This window comes from Lithobates pipiens, unplaced genomic scaffold, assembly GCF_037356315.1.
Source record: "Lithobates pipiens isolate NorthernLeopardFrog02 unplaced genomic scaffold, aLitPip1_a1.2 Scaffold_22, whole genome shotgun sequence".
NCBI lineage: Eukaryota > Metazoa > Chordata > Amphibia > Anura > Ranidae > Lithobates > Lithobates pipiens.
Window position 1 is genome coordinate 33061857 of NW_027507784.1, and position 15983 is coordinate 33077839.

The 15983-nt window shown below is 43.6% G+C and overlaps 1 protein-coding gene across 1 annotated transcript in view; it reads right to left on the reverse strand.

The window, feature by feature from the left end:
• Nucleotides 1–15983, reverse strand: part of LOC143923525 (uncharacterized) — a 151186-nt gene that overhangs the window by 58593 nt on the left and 76610 nt on the right. The window contains exon 7 of the mRNA XM_077447248.1: nucleotides 12111–12145. Within this exon, the coding sequence (XP_077303374.1) occupies nucleotides 12111–12145 (35 nt within the window). The remainder of the gene's footprint in view (nucleotides 1–12110; nucleotides 12146–15983) is intronic.

Consider the following 15983-nt stretch of genomic DNA (forward strand, 5'->3'; position numbering starts at 1 on the left):
AATAATAAAGCGTTTCGTAAAAAATGACGTCATCCAGGGGCACGAGCGGCACGCTGCGTCACCTCCATTTATACTTACTATACTTTTACTACTACTATAAATGGAGGTGACGCAGCGTGCCGCTCGTGCCCCTGGATGATGAAAAATAATTTTTCATGTGTTTTCTCTGTAGTTATGTGATACAGTTAAGTTGCAGCTGAACAAAGTTCTATTGTGAACAATTAGTACACAATTCTTTTTACCATAGCGCAGTTTCCCTTTTTTTATCCTGTCATACTGATTGCTCGTTTTTAAAGAGATTCATGTGAGTGTAATGGTTGGAGGTTATACAGTGATTATTAAATTATTTTTTACGATATCACACTATTAGCACATTCTTTATTTACATGTGGAGTGATCCTGTATTTACACGGATGGATTTTGGAGAATCCGATTAACCTTTCTATGAGGTTCTGTCACATCTGTTTGCTGAGCACGAGAGTGCGAGGCATATGTCGTTGGTGAGTTTTTTATCTGACGGGAGAGGAATCACTGTTACTCGGGTGTGGTAGAAGATTTAAAGAAATTCTACATATAATCAACTATTTCAGCAAATTTATGGACTTTATTTGTTTATATAGCACATTATTTTTCACACTGCCACAAGGGTGATTTATGTGATATATTATTTATTTGCAGGAAGTCTGTATTAACAGGCGTTCATGATATCAATGTAGTAGTGTTATTTATTCCTTTTAGGGTGCTAAAATTAATATATTATTTTTATATTTCTTATATAAAGTGGCAGCTTCACTGTAATTTTAGTTCAATCTGTAAGCGCAGTGGTGGGAACTCAAGAAGGGCAGATTTTTACTTGGTTACCATTGGTCTTTCATATACTCCTGTTATGCATTGTTTGTTTTGCCCTTTTCCAATATGGCTGCTATGCTTTCTCTCTCTGCATTGAGGATGAGATCATCAAGAAGAGCAGAGGTATGGCAAGTATTCTTGGGTAGGTGTGTAGGAGGAGAGAGCACATGTTGCAGAGGGAACAGTGCATTCCTGCTGAGAGAGCACAGACTAAGTTATTGTAGCCTCCCCTCACTTATGCCACGTACACACGATCTGAATTTTGGTCGGAAAAAGCTCTGAAGGTTTTCGCTCAAGCTGTCTTGGATACACACGGTCACACCAAATTCAGACCGTCAAGAACGCGGTGACGTACAACACATACGACGGGACTAGGAAAAGGAAGCTCAATAGCCAGTAGCCAATAGCTTCCATCTCGTAGTTGAATCTGACCATGCATGAGTTTTTGCGTGTCGGAATTGCATACACACGATCGGAATTTCCGATAGAAACTTTTTCCATTTGATTGATTGAACACGCTCTAAATCTTTTGCTGGCGGAAATTCGGGCAGCAAAATTCCAATGGAGCATACACACGGTCGCATTTTCCGACGAAAAGCTCTCATCGGACTTTTGCTGCCCGAAATTCCGATCATGTGTATGCGGCATGAGACATACATAGAGACTGTTAATGATTTCATGTTCCTGTTTGGAAAATACCTTATGTTGGATGGTTCACTGAATGTTATTTCTTCAATACTTGGACTTTCAATGCTGTGTGGTATTACTGTCTATGTGAAGATATATTTCTCGATTTGGGATTTAATTTGCTATTCACAAGCTCCAATTGTGTGGAAGCACTGTGCTTTTTAGGCCGCGTACACACGGGTGGACTGTCTGGCCAACTAAGTCCGTCAGACAATCCGACAGACAGTCCGTCCTACTTTTGAATGAACGGACTTTACCACACATGATAAACAGACAGTCCGTTGAAAGCTTGCACGATGACGTGTACAGCACGTACGACGGGACTAGAAATACAACGTCCAATACACTGCAATGCAACCTTCGGCCGTGTAAATCTTTTCTGAGCATGCGCCATACTTAGTCCGTACAACTTGCCTACACACGAGCGGACTGTCCGCTGAAACCCAAGTTGGACGGACAATATTACGGAAATTCCGAAAGACTTAGTCCGCCAGACTGTCCGCTGAAAAAGTCCGCTGAAGCCCACACACGAGCGGACTGTCCGCTGAAACACGTTTCAGCGGACTAAGTTGGACGGACAGTCCTCTCGTGTGTACGCGGCCTTAGAGATTCTGCCCTGATCACACAGGTTATCTGCTCCTAAATACTATGCAGGTGGCGACATCATACCCCAGTAACCGCAGAGAGTGAAAAGAATAGCACTACACACACTTATTTTTCTGTTTTACATAGCTATACCTGCAAAAGGGAGCAGCCTGAAGTGATCAAGCAGGACTTAATTTCATGATTAAAGCTCCACTTTAATCACTTCAGCCCCGGACCATTTGGCTGGCCAAAGACCAGAGCACTTTTTGTGATTCAGCACTGGGTCGCTTTAACTGACAATTGCGTGGTCGTGCGACATGGCTCCCAAACAAAATTGATGCTCTTTTTTTCCCCACAAATAGAGCTTTCTTTTGGTGGTATTTGATCACCTCTGCGGTTTTAATTTTTTGCGCTATAAACAAAAAAAGAGCGACAATTTTGAAAAGAACGCATTGTTTTTTACTTTTTAATAAATATCCCCCAAAAATATATAAAAAAAACTAAAATTCCTCAGTTTAGGCCGATACATATTCTACATATTTTTGGTAAAAAAAAAATCACAATAAACATTTATTGATTGCTTTGCGCAAAAGTTACAGCGTCTACAAAATAGGAGATAGTTTTATGGCATTTTTATTAATAATTGTTTTTTTACTAGTAATGGCGGCGATCTGCGATTTATTTATTTTTTTTCAAAGGTTTTTATTGATTTTCAAAATACATCATACAGAAGAATAATAACACATATATATATATATATATATATATATATATATATATATATATATATATATATGTATATATATATATAGAGAACGGACAATCCATGCTGCGATTTTTATTGTGACTGCGACATTATGGCAGTCACATCGGACAATTTTGACACATTTTTGGGACCACTGTCACTTTTACAGTGATCAGTGCTATAAAATTGCACTGATTACTGTAAAAATTACACTGGCAGTGAAGGGGTTAACCAATAGGGGGCTAGGGAGGGGTTAAGTGTGTCCTGGGGAGTGAATCTAACTGTTAGGGGGCATGGCTACGAATGACACTTCAGTAATCACTGCTCCCGATTACAGGGAGCTATGATCAGTGACCGTTTCACTAGGCAGAACGGGGAGTTGCTTATTTACATTATCATCTCCCCATTCTTCAGCTCCGTGAGACGATTGCATGTATCCCCGCAGACAGTGTCTGTGGGACCCTCAATCCTACTCGTGGAGCTCCCGGCAGGGTCATGGGTGCGCCACCGGCGGCGCGCACGTGACCTACATGGCGTAAAATTCAAAGGGACGTACCTGTATGCCCATCTGCCCAGCTGTGCCATTCTGCCAACGTAAATGTACATGCAGCGGTCGGAAGGTGGTTAAGAACAAATATCTCTATCATTATGTCATGATCTGACAGAGCAGGCCTGCGTAAAAACTGATCTTTGCATCACTCTGTGTTTTTTTGTTTTTTATTTACTGATGCCTCATATAGTCACACTCAAGTGACACACATAAACACTGGAAGAAACCTGCTGAATTAAAGTGTGTTGATAGGTATTAGTACCCCTTTATCTGTAATCCTTCTTGTAGTGGGTGGAGACAGTGCATCTTTATATTCCAGCTGTGGGTGAGTTGTGTGGCAGGAGAGAGCCCTCTGCCGGACTGAACTGCCAGGATGGACAGAGGACACATTGGGGATAGAAAGAGAAAACTTGCCACCCCTGACCTTCATCTAGCATGTCCTGTAACTTTGTTTAGGATGGCCTCGGGGCCTAAGGAGAAGCACCCCATGTGTGTGGGGGGAAAAGCCCAAGTGAGAGCCACCTGTAAATTGCCTGCTGATAGTATGTACAAAGTTTACCTGTAAAGAAAAAAAGTTAGATTATATTTTTGCCTTACCCCTTTTCTGCATCACTTAGACATTCCAGTTCCTTGCAAGTGCATCTTTTTGTTGAGATTTGGACTGCTCTGTATTTCACAGGATCTCCCCAGAAAGAGCAGGATGTCACAAAAACCTAGGCACTGCCTACAGAAGCCAGGTTATGTTAAGTTGCCCCTAAAAGATACCGTATTTATCGGCGTATAACACGCGCCGGCGTATAACACACACCCCAAGTTTAGGAGGGAAGTTTAAGGAAAAAAACTTTTAGGAGGCAAGTTTAAGGAAAAAAACTTACATTTTAAATGCCCATCAATGTAGCCTTCCACTGTCCCCCTGCAGCCCTACACTGTCCCCCTGCAGCCCTACACTGTCCCCCTGCAGCCCTACACTGTCCCCCTGCAGCCCTACACTGTTCTCCTGCAGCCTTCCACTGTCCCCCTGCAGCCTTCCACAAAATTGCAGTATGGTTAGTTTTAAATTTACCGCCGCCATCTTCGGGTCCTCCCGCCGCGATCTTCGGCTCCTCCCGCCACAGTCGTCGAGATCTTCGGCTCCTCCCGCCGCCGACATAGACCGAGCCGAGCCGAGGGTACTCGGCTACTCGGCTCTGCTCACAGTAACGTCCCTGTCCCACCCCTTGTCCTGGCTCCTGTGATGGACACAACACCGGGCCAATGGCGGGACGTAAAGGCTAGGAGGCGGGACTGGGCGTGACTGAGAGCGGAGCCGAGTACACAGTACACTCGGCTAAGCTCGGTAAATGTCGGCGGCGCTCCACAGGGATCGGCGTATAACACGCACCCACGATTTTCCCCCGATTTTCCCCCGATTTTAAGGGGAAAAAAGTGCGTGTTATAAGCCGATAAATACGGTATATGTTTTTGCATAATATTGTCATTTACACTTTACTGCTTAACTTAAAAAAATTATATTTGTAGCGCTGGCTCCCGTAGAGCACGCGCTATTTTTTTTTTTTTATTTAATGTTACACCTGAACTGCAATTTGGTTTGGGTATAATTCTTCCAAATTTTGACCTCAGCATCAGTCTGACTGGACTATAGGGTGTTCAGCCTGGCCATAGGGGGCACTGTCTTCTGGCAGGCATGGAAACACAGTCTGGTTGGGTGCTTTAAGGTTACTTTCTCTCTGAGCCAGCCCAGTGGGAGTGTCACTTTTGCTGTGCTTTCTGGGAGAGGGTACTTAAAATGCAGATGTCACGTGGTTCGGGGTTCTGGTCCAGAAGAATGTTCTGACTCCATTTCTAAGGAAAGGATTCAGTGGTGGTCTGGTGCCATCTCCGATTGTGGAGAGGCCCAGCAACTTCGTAGTTATCCAGGGGAGGACTCTTCAGAAGAAGGCCACACAAGGGTTGGCTTCTTAGCAAGAGCCTGGTAAAGCTAAAGGACCTGAGTGAATCCTATCTTGTGCGGTATTGCCGAACCGGCTGCAAGATACTGGTACCACACAAGTGTTCTACAAGTTCCTAGTTTCCTACACGTTCTACAACAAAGTCTGTGGCAGAGACGTTTTAGCAAATAAAAATCCCTTTTTAGGTGGATCTGTCGCCAGTATGTAAAGTCTCTGGGCCATCTACCACGGGAACCCCTGGACATGAGAAGTGAGCGAGGAAAGGTAACGGTAAGCCCATTAAAACCAGAAACTGATTTGCCGGTAAGTGCTACATATTAAATTCAAATAAAATTTACTGGGCTTTATGACTTCAGCAATGTTTGGATTTCATTGGCAATATACTTGCAACTTTAGCCTTGGGTTGCCATTCTAAACTATATTTATGATGTTCTAACCTTGGCAACCCAACAAATAAATGGTCCACCTGAGTTATGTACATGCAAAAAGCAGTCAGAAAAGTGAATCAACATAACTAACATGCTGATTCCATAGTGTGCACATACATGTAGCACCATGCCTGATTGTCGATGAAGACCACTACAACAAGTTTTATATGCAGAATATAATTTCAACATTGTTTGTTGTTTCTACAGCTAAGATTGGTCTATTTTTTCTTGTAGCCTCTATTACTATAATGGTGCACTGCTAACTGCTGGTCAATTGTATATTTTAGGATTTGTGAACGAGGAGATATTGTCTCCAAAAACCTGACTGCTGAATAACCAATAACCTGGTGGTGTATTGTGCCTGCCTGGATTAGCAAACTACTTTTATGTGCAATAGTTCTATGTTTGACTATTCATGTGTGCTATTCTTCCATATGCAGGGTTACTACACTGTGGTTCCTAGCACAGAACAAATTTAAACCCACCTGGCCTCCAGAAACATAGCCTGCCACAGATAAGAACACCCTCTAGGCCTGGGCACCAGCCAAAAGGCTTATCCACAGGCATACAGCCTGCTCACCTAGCCTTCTCTTCACAAAGATAAAAGCTTTACAAGGAAGGACTCTGATGTCCCTTTTATGCCGCGTACACACGAACGGAATTCCAGCCAGAAAAAGACAGATGAGAGCTTTTCATCGGAAAATGCGACCGTGTGTATGCTCCATCGGAATTTAGCTGTCCGAATTTCCGCCAGCCAAAAATTGATAGCATGTTCTCAATTTTCCCGATGGAAAAACTTTCTATCGGTAATTCCGATCTTGTGTATGCAATTCCGACACGCCAAAAATCCTGCATGCTCAGATTCAACTACGAGACAGAAGCTATTGGCTACTGGCTATTGAACTTCCTTTTTATAGTCCCGTCATACGTGTTGTACGTCACCGCCTTCTAAACAATCGGAATTTGATGTGACCACATGTATGCAAGACAGCTTGAGCCGAATTCCCTCGGAATTCTGTCGGGAAAACCATCAGAGCTTTTTCCGATGAGAATTCCGATCGTGTGTACGCGGCATTAGAGCATGGCTCAGCTGTTGTGTTACACACTGAACCAAGCCGCTGATAGCAAACTTACCAGGGGTTGGTTGACTAACAGCAGAACTCCCAGCACCTTATCCTTGTCAGTAAACTATGAAGCTCTCTCAGTGACTGGCAGGTAATGTGAAAAAGAGAGACCTTGAGCAACGTATTCCAGGAGAAGCCTTGTAAAAAATGCAAAACACTTTTACAGGAAACACTTTTGTCAGAAAGCAGCGACAAGGAAAGACACATAATAAGGGGAGTATGCCAACTGGACATATACACATTGCATATATTTATGTCTGCAGCCCCCTGTTCCTAAAATTATGGGCTATAGTGTCAATTTAGTTTTTGGCTGAGCTGTAAACCGCTCAGATTGAATGTATACAGTTATTTGGTTCTGTTCTAAACTTGACTGTGTTTTGCATTTCTCACTGTTGCCAGGAGGTGTCACTGGTACCACAGGACAGTGTGGGAATTACAACTAAGTTAAAATGGAGTTCCGCTTAAAAAAAAAAAAAAAAAAATATTAAAGTCAGCAGCTACAAATACTGCAGCTGCTGACTTTTAATAATCGGACACTTACCTGTTCCAGGGTCCCCGCTCGTCTCCCCCTCCGCTCAGCGCCGCCGGCATTATAACTGTGGGCAAACAGCTGTGACTTCACAGCTGGGCACCCACTGTGCATGCACGAGCCGCACGCCGTGACTGGCTGCGCAATCATTTGGCACCTGTGACATGTCCCAGATGATTGCCTAGAGGGAGGGGGCAAAGCTGATATCCCTTCTGGCGCCGAGGTAAGTGAGGAGGCAGATTACGAGGGACCCCTATCAGCAGGCATTAAGAGGCGAGTTAAAAAAAATTCTCCAAATGTTTTTTTTTCATTTATTTCATGGACATTAATGAAATTTTTTTTTGGGGGGAACTCCACTATAATCTGTAATGAATATTCTTTTTCTGGAAACAGCCCAGTAGGAGGTTCTTGGCCGCTGTGAATTCTGGGAAGGGGTATTTATTGAACAGATGCCATGTGCTCTAGTCAGTTCTCACCTCGTGGCCCTTCTGGCCTGAGGCTATGCTGCTGCAAGCTCTGCAAGTAGGCCCAGAAGCCCATCTGGGGCCTACTAATCCTGAGGTGGTCCTGCACTGTCTTGCCTGTTTGTAAGAAGCCGAGCCAAGCTGAGGAGATCCAGGGGAGGACCCTTGCTGGAGAGAACCAGGATGAAGGCTGGTCTCTCAGGAGGGCCTGGTGAGTCGGTTGGAGGACGCACCATTTAAACTATACTTACAGTACTGCCGGGTCGGCTTAAAGGTTCTGGTACTGTGAAGAAGCTGTTCTACAAATCTAAATTAGACCCCTTTCCCACTGGGGCGTTTTTCAGGCGCTTTAGCTTTCAAAAAAGTGTCTGTAAAGCGCTTGAAAGAAGCTGCAACTGCAAACCCAATGTAAAAGCCAGAGTGCTTTCACACTGGGATCCCTTTCACACTGGTGCGTTTCTCAGGCGCTTTAGCTTCAAAAAAAGCGCCTGAAAGAAGCCGCAACTGCAATCCCAATGTAAAAGCCCGAGTGCTTTCACACTGAGGCGTTGCGCTGGCAGGGCATCAAAAAAAGTCCTGCAAGCAGCTTCTTTGCAACGCTTTTGGAGCGGTGAATACAACGCTCCTAAAGCGCCCCTTCCCATTGAAATCAATGGGAAGCGCCTGTAAAACGCCTGAAAAGCGCTATTGGCAGCAGCGTTTTGTGGGCGCTTTTAACCCTTTATTTGGCCACTAGCAGGGGTTAAAAGCGCCCAATAACGCTTGAAAAACGCTGGTAAAGCGCTGCTAGTTTAAGCTGTGCTTTACGAGCGTTTTTCGGGCACTGACATTGTGAAAGGGCTCTTAAAGCACTCAACCTTCAGACATGATCTAATGTTTGGTGCAGCAGATATTATAGTTCTAACTGATAGAATTTGTATAGTTTATGCTGGTATTTCTGATCATGCTCCTCTTCAGCTATTACTTTTATTATATTTATAAGTGATCATAAAGTTATCTTTGGATGTGGTATTGTGTCAGCCTAAGTAAAAAAAACCTGTTAAGACACGTCGGACACGCAACACTCTTGGCCAACGCAGCTCTTACACATAGTATTTTTTGTGCTTCATTTCCTTAGAAATACCTAAAGCATTTGACACATTTGTGGCCTTATCTGCATTATACCTTGCATTGCTGATGGTTTGGAGACCCCTTTTACAATGGCTCTCCATGCTATACCTGAATCCCAAAGCCTTTGTTTACTTCCCTCTGATCTCTTCCTCTAGAGTGTGGTACCTGTCAAGGATGCCCCCACTCCCCCCTCCTTTTCATTTTGGCAATTAAGCCCCTAGCCCTCTTAATTTGTTCGAACCCTAACATTCAAGGTGTAGAACTGGACGGTCACCAACACAAACTCTGTCTCTTTGCAGATGACATCCTTGTCTTTATGACCTCCCCCTTGATTTCTGCCCCTAACTTGCTGGAGAGACTTTCGCATTTTGGACAAGTATTTGGTCTTACAGTCAATCCACATAAGTTGACAGCTCTTAACATTTCCCTGCCATTCTCCCTGCCTGTCCAGCTTTGTGAGAGTCTCCCTTTTCCTTGGGCCACCAGGCATATTTCTCTCTTGGTTATTAAATTCACTGCAAACGCATCAGATCTATATGCAGCAAACTATACCCCTATGTTTTTCCACCTTTCAATCCTAATGCGTAAGTGGGCTTCTTTGCCCTCTGCCTGGATGGGTAGGATCACAATCGTCAAAATGTCTATTCTCCCTGAAATTCTTTACCTCTTTTGGAGACTCCCAATACCGGTACTGCCCCACTATTTGCAAATCTTACAATGGCAGGTATCTCTTTTTATTTGGGGCAAGCTTAGGCCTTCTTTATACACTTCAAGGATCAGAGGGGGCCTCGGTGTGCCCAATTTTTTGAAATACTACTGTACTATGCTGCACAATTAGTGCAACTTCCTAAATATAATGTTACTAAGGAACCCCCCTTAAGGGTACCTATAGAATCTTTGGAATGTGACCCCCTTTCTGCATCAAATCTTCTCTGATTGGTCACATTACACCATCGGCCTGTCACCAAGCCTGTTACAAGACATAGCCTCGCATTATGGGGTAGGCTGAAACAATTGTTTTGGCCTGCAATCCTCCCATAATCCTTTACTTTCCTTTTCTACACAACTCTTCATTCTATCCAGCTTGGTCTTCCCCAATCTTGTTTTCCATTTGGTCTACAGCAGGCCTGACCTGAGCCCACAAATTCTTTACCACCAATTCCTTTAAAGTGTTTGTTAACCAAAAAAAAGACAAAAAAATAGATCCTGCTTCTTTAAAGCATGTTATATGACACAGTGCTTGTGCTGTGTCATTTGGCTCCCAGTAACACCTAAAAAAAAGCTTGCTGATCCTACCAGTTTCTCTCCTCCCCTATGTAAACTGACCATGGTGTAGCATGGCTGCTGGGCCCTGACACCGTGATCAGTTTACATGCCTCCATCATCCGCAGCCCTGCTATTTGTCCCCTCTGTGCTCCTGTGTCCTCCTCCCTCCAACCCCCCCTGCCTGCCAGCTCGTGACAGTGCTGCCCTCCTTCCTCCTGCTTGCTTAGCTGTAACATGTATGCACCATCAGCATTGTCTCCTATTGCAGTGTCCCCCGCTGTGTGTGATTTTATAAAAAACAAATGCTGTAAATACCTAATTTAAGAGCGGCGATCCACGATCACATGACCGGCCGACTCTCTTCTCCTCCCCTTCCGACTGACATCAGCGAGGGAATATCTGCCCCTCCCACTGCATCTGTCAGAGGAGGAAAGAAGAGAGATGGCCAGTTATGTGATCGTGGATCTCGGCTCTGAAATTAGGTATTTACAGAATTTTTATAAATCACACACAGAGGGGGACATTGCAATAGCAGGCAGTGCTGATGGTGCATAAATGTTATGCCGCATGTTTTTTTTGACGGAATTCCGATTGGAATTCAGCTCAAGCTGTCTTGCATACACACGGTCACACCAAATTCCGACTGTCAATAACACGGCGACGTACGACGGCACTATAAAAAGGAAGTTTAATGGATGGAGCATACACACGGTCGCATTTTCTGACCAAAAGCTCTCATCGGTCTTTTGCTGGCCGAAATTCGGACCGTGTGTACGTGGCATTAGAGTGGCTTAACAACCACTTTAAGTCTTTTCCTACACTATGAAAGACCTCTGGTCTTCCCTCCTCAGAATTCTTCTGGTACCTGCAAATTAAACATTTTCTTACCTCATGTACCCCTTCCCACTCCTCTGTCCCATGTTTTACGGGCCTGTAAATCTGACCCTCATAAATGTGGGCTATTTTCTGAGCTATACACCCATATCCTAATCCCTGTGATACCGAAGCTCCGGCCTATGTTAGTAAAAGTGAAACAGACCTCAATCTCACTTTAGATCCTGCCGACTGGTCATACATCTGGCAGGTGACTAAATCTTCCTCGACTTATATCGCTGCTTTAGAGTCAAACTATAAATTACTTACCAGGTGGTGCCTGGTCCTGCCAGGATTGCCAATTTTTTTCTGCAATACCTGCACACATATTCACATATGGTGGGAATGTCCCCCATAGAACGATCCTGCCGGTTAGATATTTTTGTGATCCTTTCAAAGCTTTTTGCCACACCCTTATTGCGTGACCCAATTGTTGCACTCCTTGACCCAACGCCAATTCAAGCTCATACTTTTCTCCATCTTCCTCATGCTGTCTTTTCTTCCCTTCACTTACTCTTTCATTTGTCCTCTCCACACTCTTTCAACTCCTGTTTTCCCCCCGTTAAATTTTCTCTGCAGCCTCTGCGCCAATGCTGAGGGCTCCATTATCTCCCTCCATTTATAAATTCAATCAAGGTCACTCCACACACCAGAATTCAATAAACTCTATTGCATAGGGCAGCTTCTAGAGACACTCCACTTCATGCTACGCTTCCTTTCTGAACAAGCTTGCCTTACAACTAAGCCCCAGTAAGAGCTAAAAAGGAGTGGAATGTCTCACAAAGCTGCCTATGCAATACAGTTGATTTAATTTTATAGGAGGCAGTGTGCAGAGTGACCTTAATTCCTGCTGCAAAGGAATATTGAGCCAGCAGTAACAAATCAGTTATCATATTGTTCTTGGATCACTGACCTATTCAAGAGATCTAATATTGCTTAAGACAACCTCACCTTGTTTGGCTTTTTCAGTTTTTCATCAATCTGATCTACAAGAAATGCAAAGGAAACAAGATTATAAGCCTGGCTCAAAAAAATTATTACAGTAAAGAATATCAGTACAGTTTATGGTGGTCTTGTCACCCGTGAGCACCCTATACCCTTTTGTACCCCATGTTTTCTTTTGTAGAACTCTCAAGCCTGGTTACCTTTTTTAACCTCACACAATAGTAGAGTCCATTTAGCATCTTACTGAAGAAACAGAAAGATGGGTTAGTACCAGGGCTCAAGTCCTGCTGTAACGCATGGGAACGGAGTTCCTGTACTTTTTCCACAAAAGGAACTCAGTTCCCATTAGAAGCCGCATCCTGCAAGACTTTGAAGTATGCGAGCTGTGTGGAAGGTGCTACTCCAGCAGCCCCCGACACAGCTCACAATAGTAAGTGCCGCACACCTGACCATTCAGGCATTGCCAGTAGGGGGCCCCATGACAGCTTCCGCTTCGATCTACCTGTCAATCACAGCTAGCTGATGGGTAGATCAGCTATTCTGCTCACAGGACATGCAGGGAGAGAGGTGAGCTGAGGGAGGAACATCAGTTTGGGGTGGTAAGCTGAGCACAATACCTGGCAAAGCTTAATGCCACGAGGGAAGTTTATGTGGAAATATGTGAAGGGTTGGAATAGCCCTGCAGCCCTGTTGGAGCCCTGCAGAGTTTGCAGCCCCCCAAGCTAACATACATCTCCTAAGCAGGAACACATCACTATCTCCCCAAGCATTCTGTCCAGATAATGTGCAGTTCATTTATGACCTTTCCGTTTAACCCTGTGTTATCCAAACTCTGTTCAATGAAAAGTGTTAACTCACCACATAAACACTCTATATACGAAATAACATTCCCCAATAAAGAGCAGAACATGATGTTCACATTTCCATGGAAGCACAATTGAATGAATGCTGATTATTCAGAGAATTACCGTATTTATGTTTATTGAGGATTGTTTTTTTTTTTCTCTAATAACAGTTAAGCTTCATACACACAATACGAAAATTGGATGAAAAATACCACTTTTGAAGCGTTCGTGCATATGAGCGTATCATTTTTTTTTTTGGTGGGGGAGTGGATCTTGGGTGGGAGTTGCCACACTTTTTTCCCCAGGACTTGACCCCTGGTTAGTACTAAACTTCACTCAATTATTATTATAGTAAAGTAGCCCCCTCCCCACCACTTAAGGAGAATGTGGCAATTGAGATTTTATATATACAGGAGTTAGTCTTTAAAGTGGTTGTAAACCCACTTTGAAAAAACAGAAAAAGAACAAACACCTGCAAGACAAAGGCATAATGAGTGTAATACTCACCTGAGATCGAAGCCCTTGTGCGGTGCCCATACACAACAGCCAGCGACATCGCTCCCGGGAGTTACTTCCGGGTACCGCGGCTCCAGCACTGTGATTGGCTGGAGCCGCGATGCCCGGAAGTAACTCCCGGGAGCGATGTCGCTGCATACTAGCTCAGTATGCCTTTCTCTTGCAGGTGTTAGGTTTTTTTTTTCAAAGTGGGTTTACAACAACTTTAACCACTTCAATACAGGGCACTTTTGCCCCCTTCCTTCCCAGCACAATTTTCAGCTTTCAGCGCTCTCGCACTTTCAGTGACAATTGCGCGGTCATGCTACACTGTACCCAAATGAAATTTTTATCATTTTGTTCACACAAATAGAGCTTTATTTTGGTGGTATTTATTCACGACTCCGTTTTTTATTTTTTGCGATATAAGCGCAAAAAAGCGGAAATTTGGAAAAAAAAAACAATATTTTCTTTTTTCTATTTTAAAAGAAATCCAATAAAATCCAATTTTGTCATAAATTTAAGCCAAAATCTATTCTATACATGTTTCTGGTAAAAAAAAATCCGTTAAGTGTATAATAATTGGTTGTGTGATCACAGACATATGTACGCAAATGATCATGTACACATGTGTGCAGGTGATCAAGTACATATGTGTGCAGATGATCATTGGAACATGTGATTTTAGTGGGACATATGTGGGGGACATGTGTTTTTTTTATTTGGGGACATGTGTGTTTTGGGGACATGTGTGGTGACGTGTATTGTGGTGACATGTGTGTTTACACTGTAGGTTTATACTAGACTAGTAATCAGTGAGTAAAAAGCTGTAAAAACAGCTCATACTCACTGATCACCAGCCGGATGCAGCGATCTGCTCTCCTCTCCTCAGCGATGACTTCCATGTGAGGAGAGGAGAGCCGATTGCCCAGTTTGTTTACATCACATGACGGCCATGATTGGACACGGCTGTCATGTGATCAGGAGGGCTAATCACAGAGCCCTCCTGCCGATCCGGGATGCGCACATTGGGATCGCGCCGCTGCGCGGGCACGAGCGCGATCCCCCTCCTTCTGATGGACGTTCAGGAACGGAGAAGGAGGCGGCTCCCACCCAGCCGTATATGTACATTGGCCGAGTGGGAAGTGATTAAAGAGTAACTCCACTTTTGTTGAGAAAAAACATTCCCCTCTGGGTGATCTATGTACATTGCAAGGATTTTTACAAACTTTGTTGCAGATTCCTTCCTATTTTTATTCTGAAGAAATCCCTGTTTGTTACTCTGTGCCCCTGTTAGTGAGTAAGTCTAATGAGAGTGGTTTCATAATTCTCAATCAGCTGTGACACCTGCAGGGCTCTAATGAGGACAATTACAGGGTCAGCATCCCTTTTAGCGTGCTCTCCTGTTAAAAGTATCTCGCAATCCTGTTGCAGGGATGCCGGAAAGCTGACTTGTGTCTTAGGGCAGACTTCTGGGTAAATTGGTGAGCCAATCACGCCAGCAAGAAGTTGTTTCTGGGGGGCATTCTATACACACTCTGTGTAGAGAACACCTCTAGAGGTAGATATTGCATTGCATTTTCAGAAAATTACAGAGCTGTAGAGGAAAGGTAATTTTTAATAGCATTCAACAACAATATGACTTGTGCTTCAGTTGTATACGATATATTATGTTTTCTTTATTTGCCTTTTTTTTCCCCCCCAAATTTTGCACACTCTTGTTTTAGTAAATCCCTTCCCATACACCAGTGCAGTGATTGTGCAAGGTCAAGCAAATAATATCCAACAATGGGGCAGAATTTCTTCCACTGACAACAAAAATGGGGCACTATTCCTCCCAACGACACCAACCATTTCTTCCCCTAATTCCAAAGATTGGGCATTGTTTATGCCCACTGGCCACAGTCTGGCCCCCCTAAAGTCTGAAGGACAGTAAATTGGCCCTTTCTTTCGAAATTTTGGATTCCCCTGTCCTAGAGGATAGGTCTCCAAAAGAGACCTTTGCAGAGCTGGAGTTAGCCTCATCCATAGCTGGCATAAAAGCTAGACATGTGCATTCGTTTTCGTCCGAACGCATTTTCGTCCGAATTTCAGCTATTTTCGTTTTGGTTTTGACAAACGATAACGAAAGCACAAAATCCGAAAAACGAAAATCCGACATAAATAAATGCTTTATTTTCGTTCGTTTTCGTTGTTACAACAGTTCGATATAGAATAGGAGATTGGGTCCTGCCCCAGGGGACATGTATCAATGCAAAAAAAAGTTTTAAAAACGGCCGTTTTTTCGGGAGCAGTGATTTTAATAATGATTAAAGTGAAACAATAAAAGTGTAATATTCCTTTAAATTTCGTAGGGGGGGGGTTGTCTATAGTATGCCTGTGAAGGGGCGCATGTTTCCCGTGCTTAGAATTGTCCCTGCACAAAGTGTCATTTATGCAGGAAAAAAAGTCCTTTAAAATCACTCGCGGCTATTATGAATTGTCGGCTCCCGTAATACAGAGAACACTCATTGAAAGTCATTGATAAATAAATAAATAA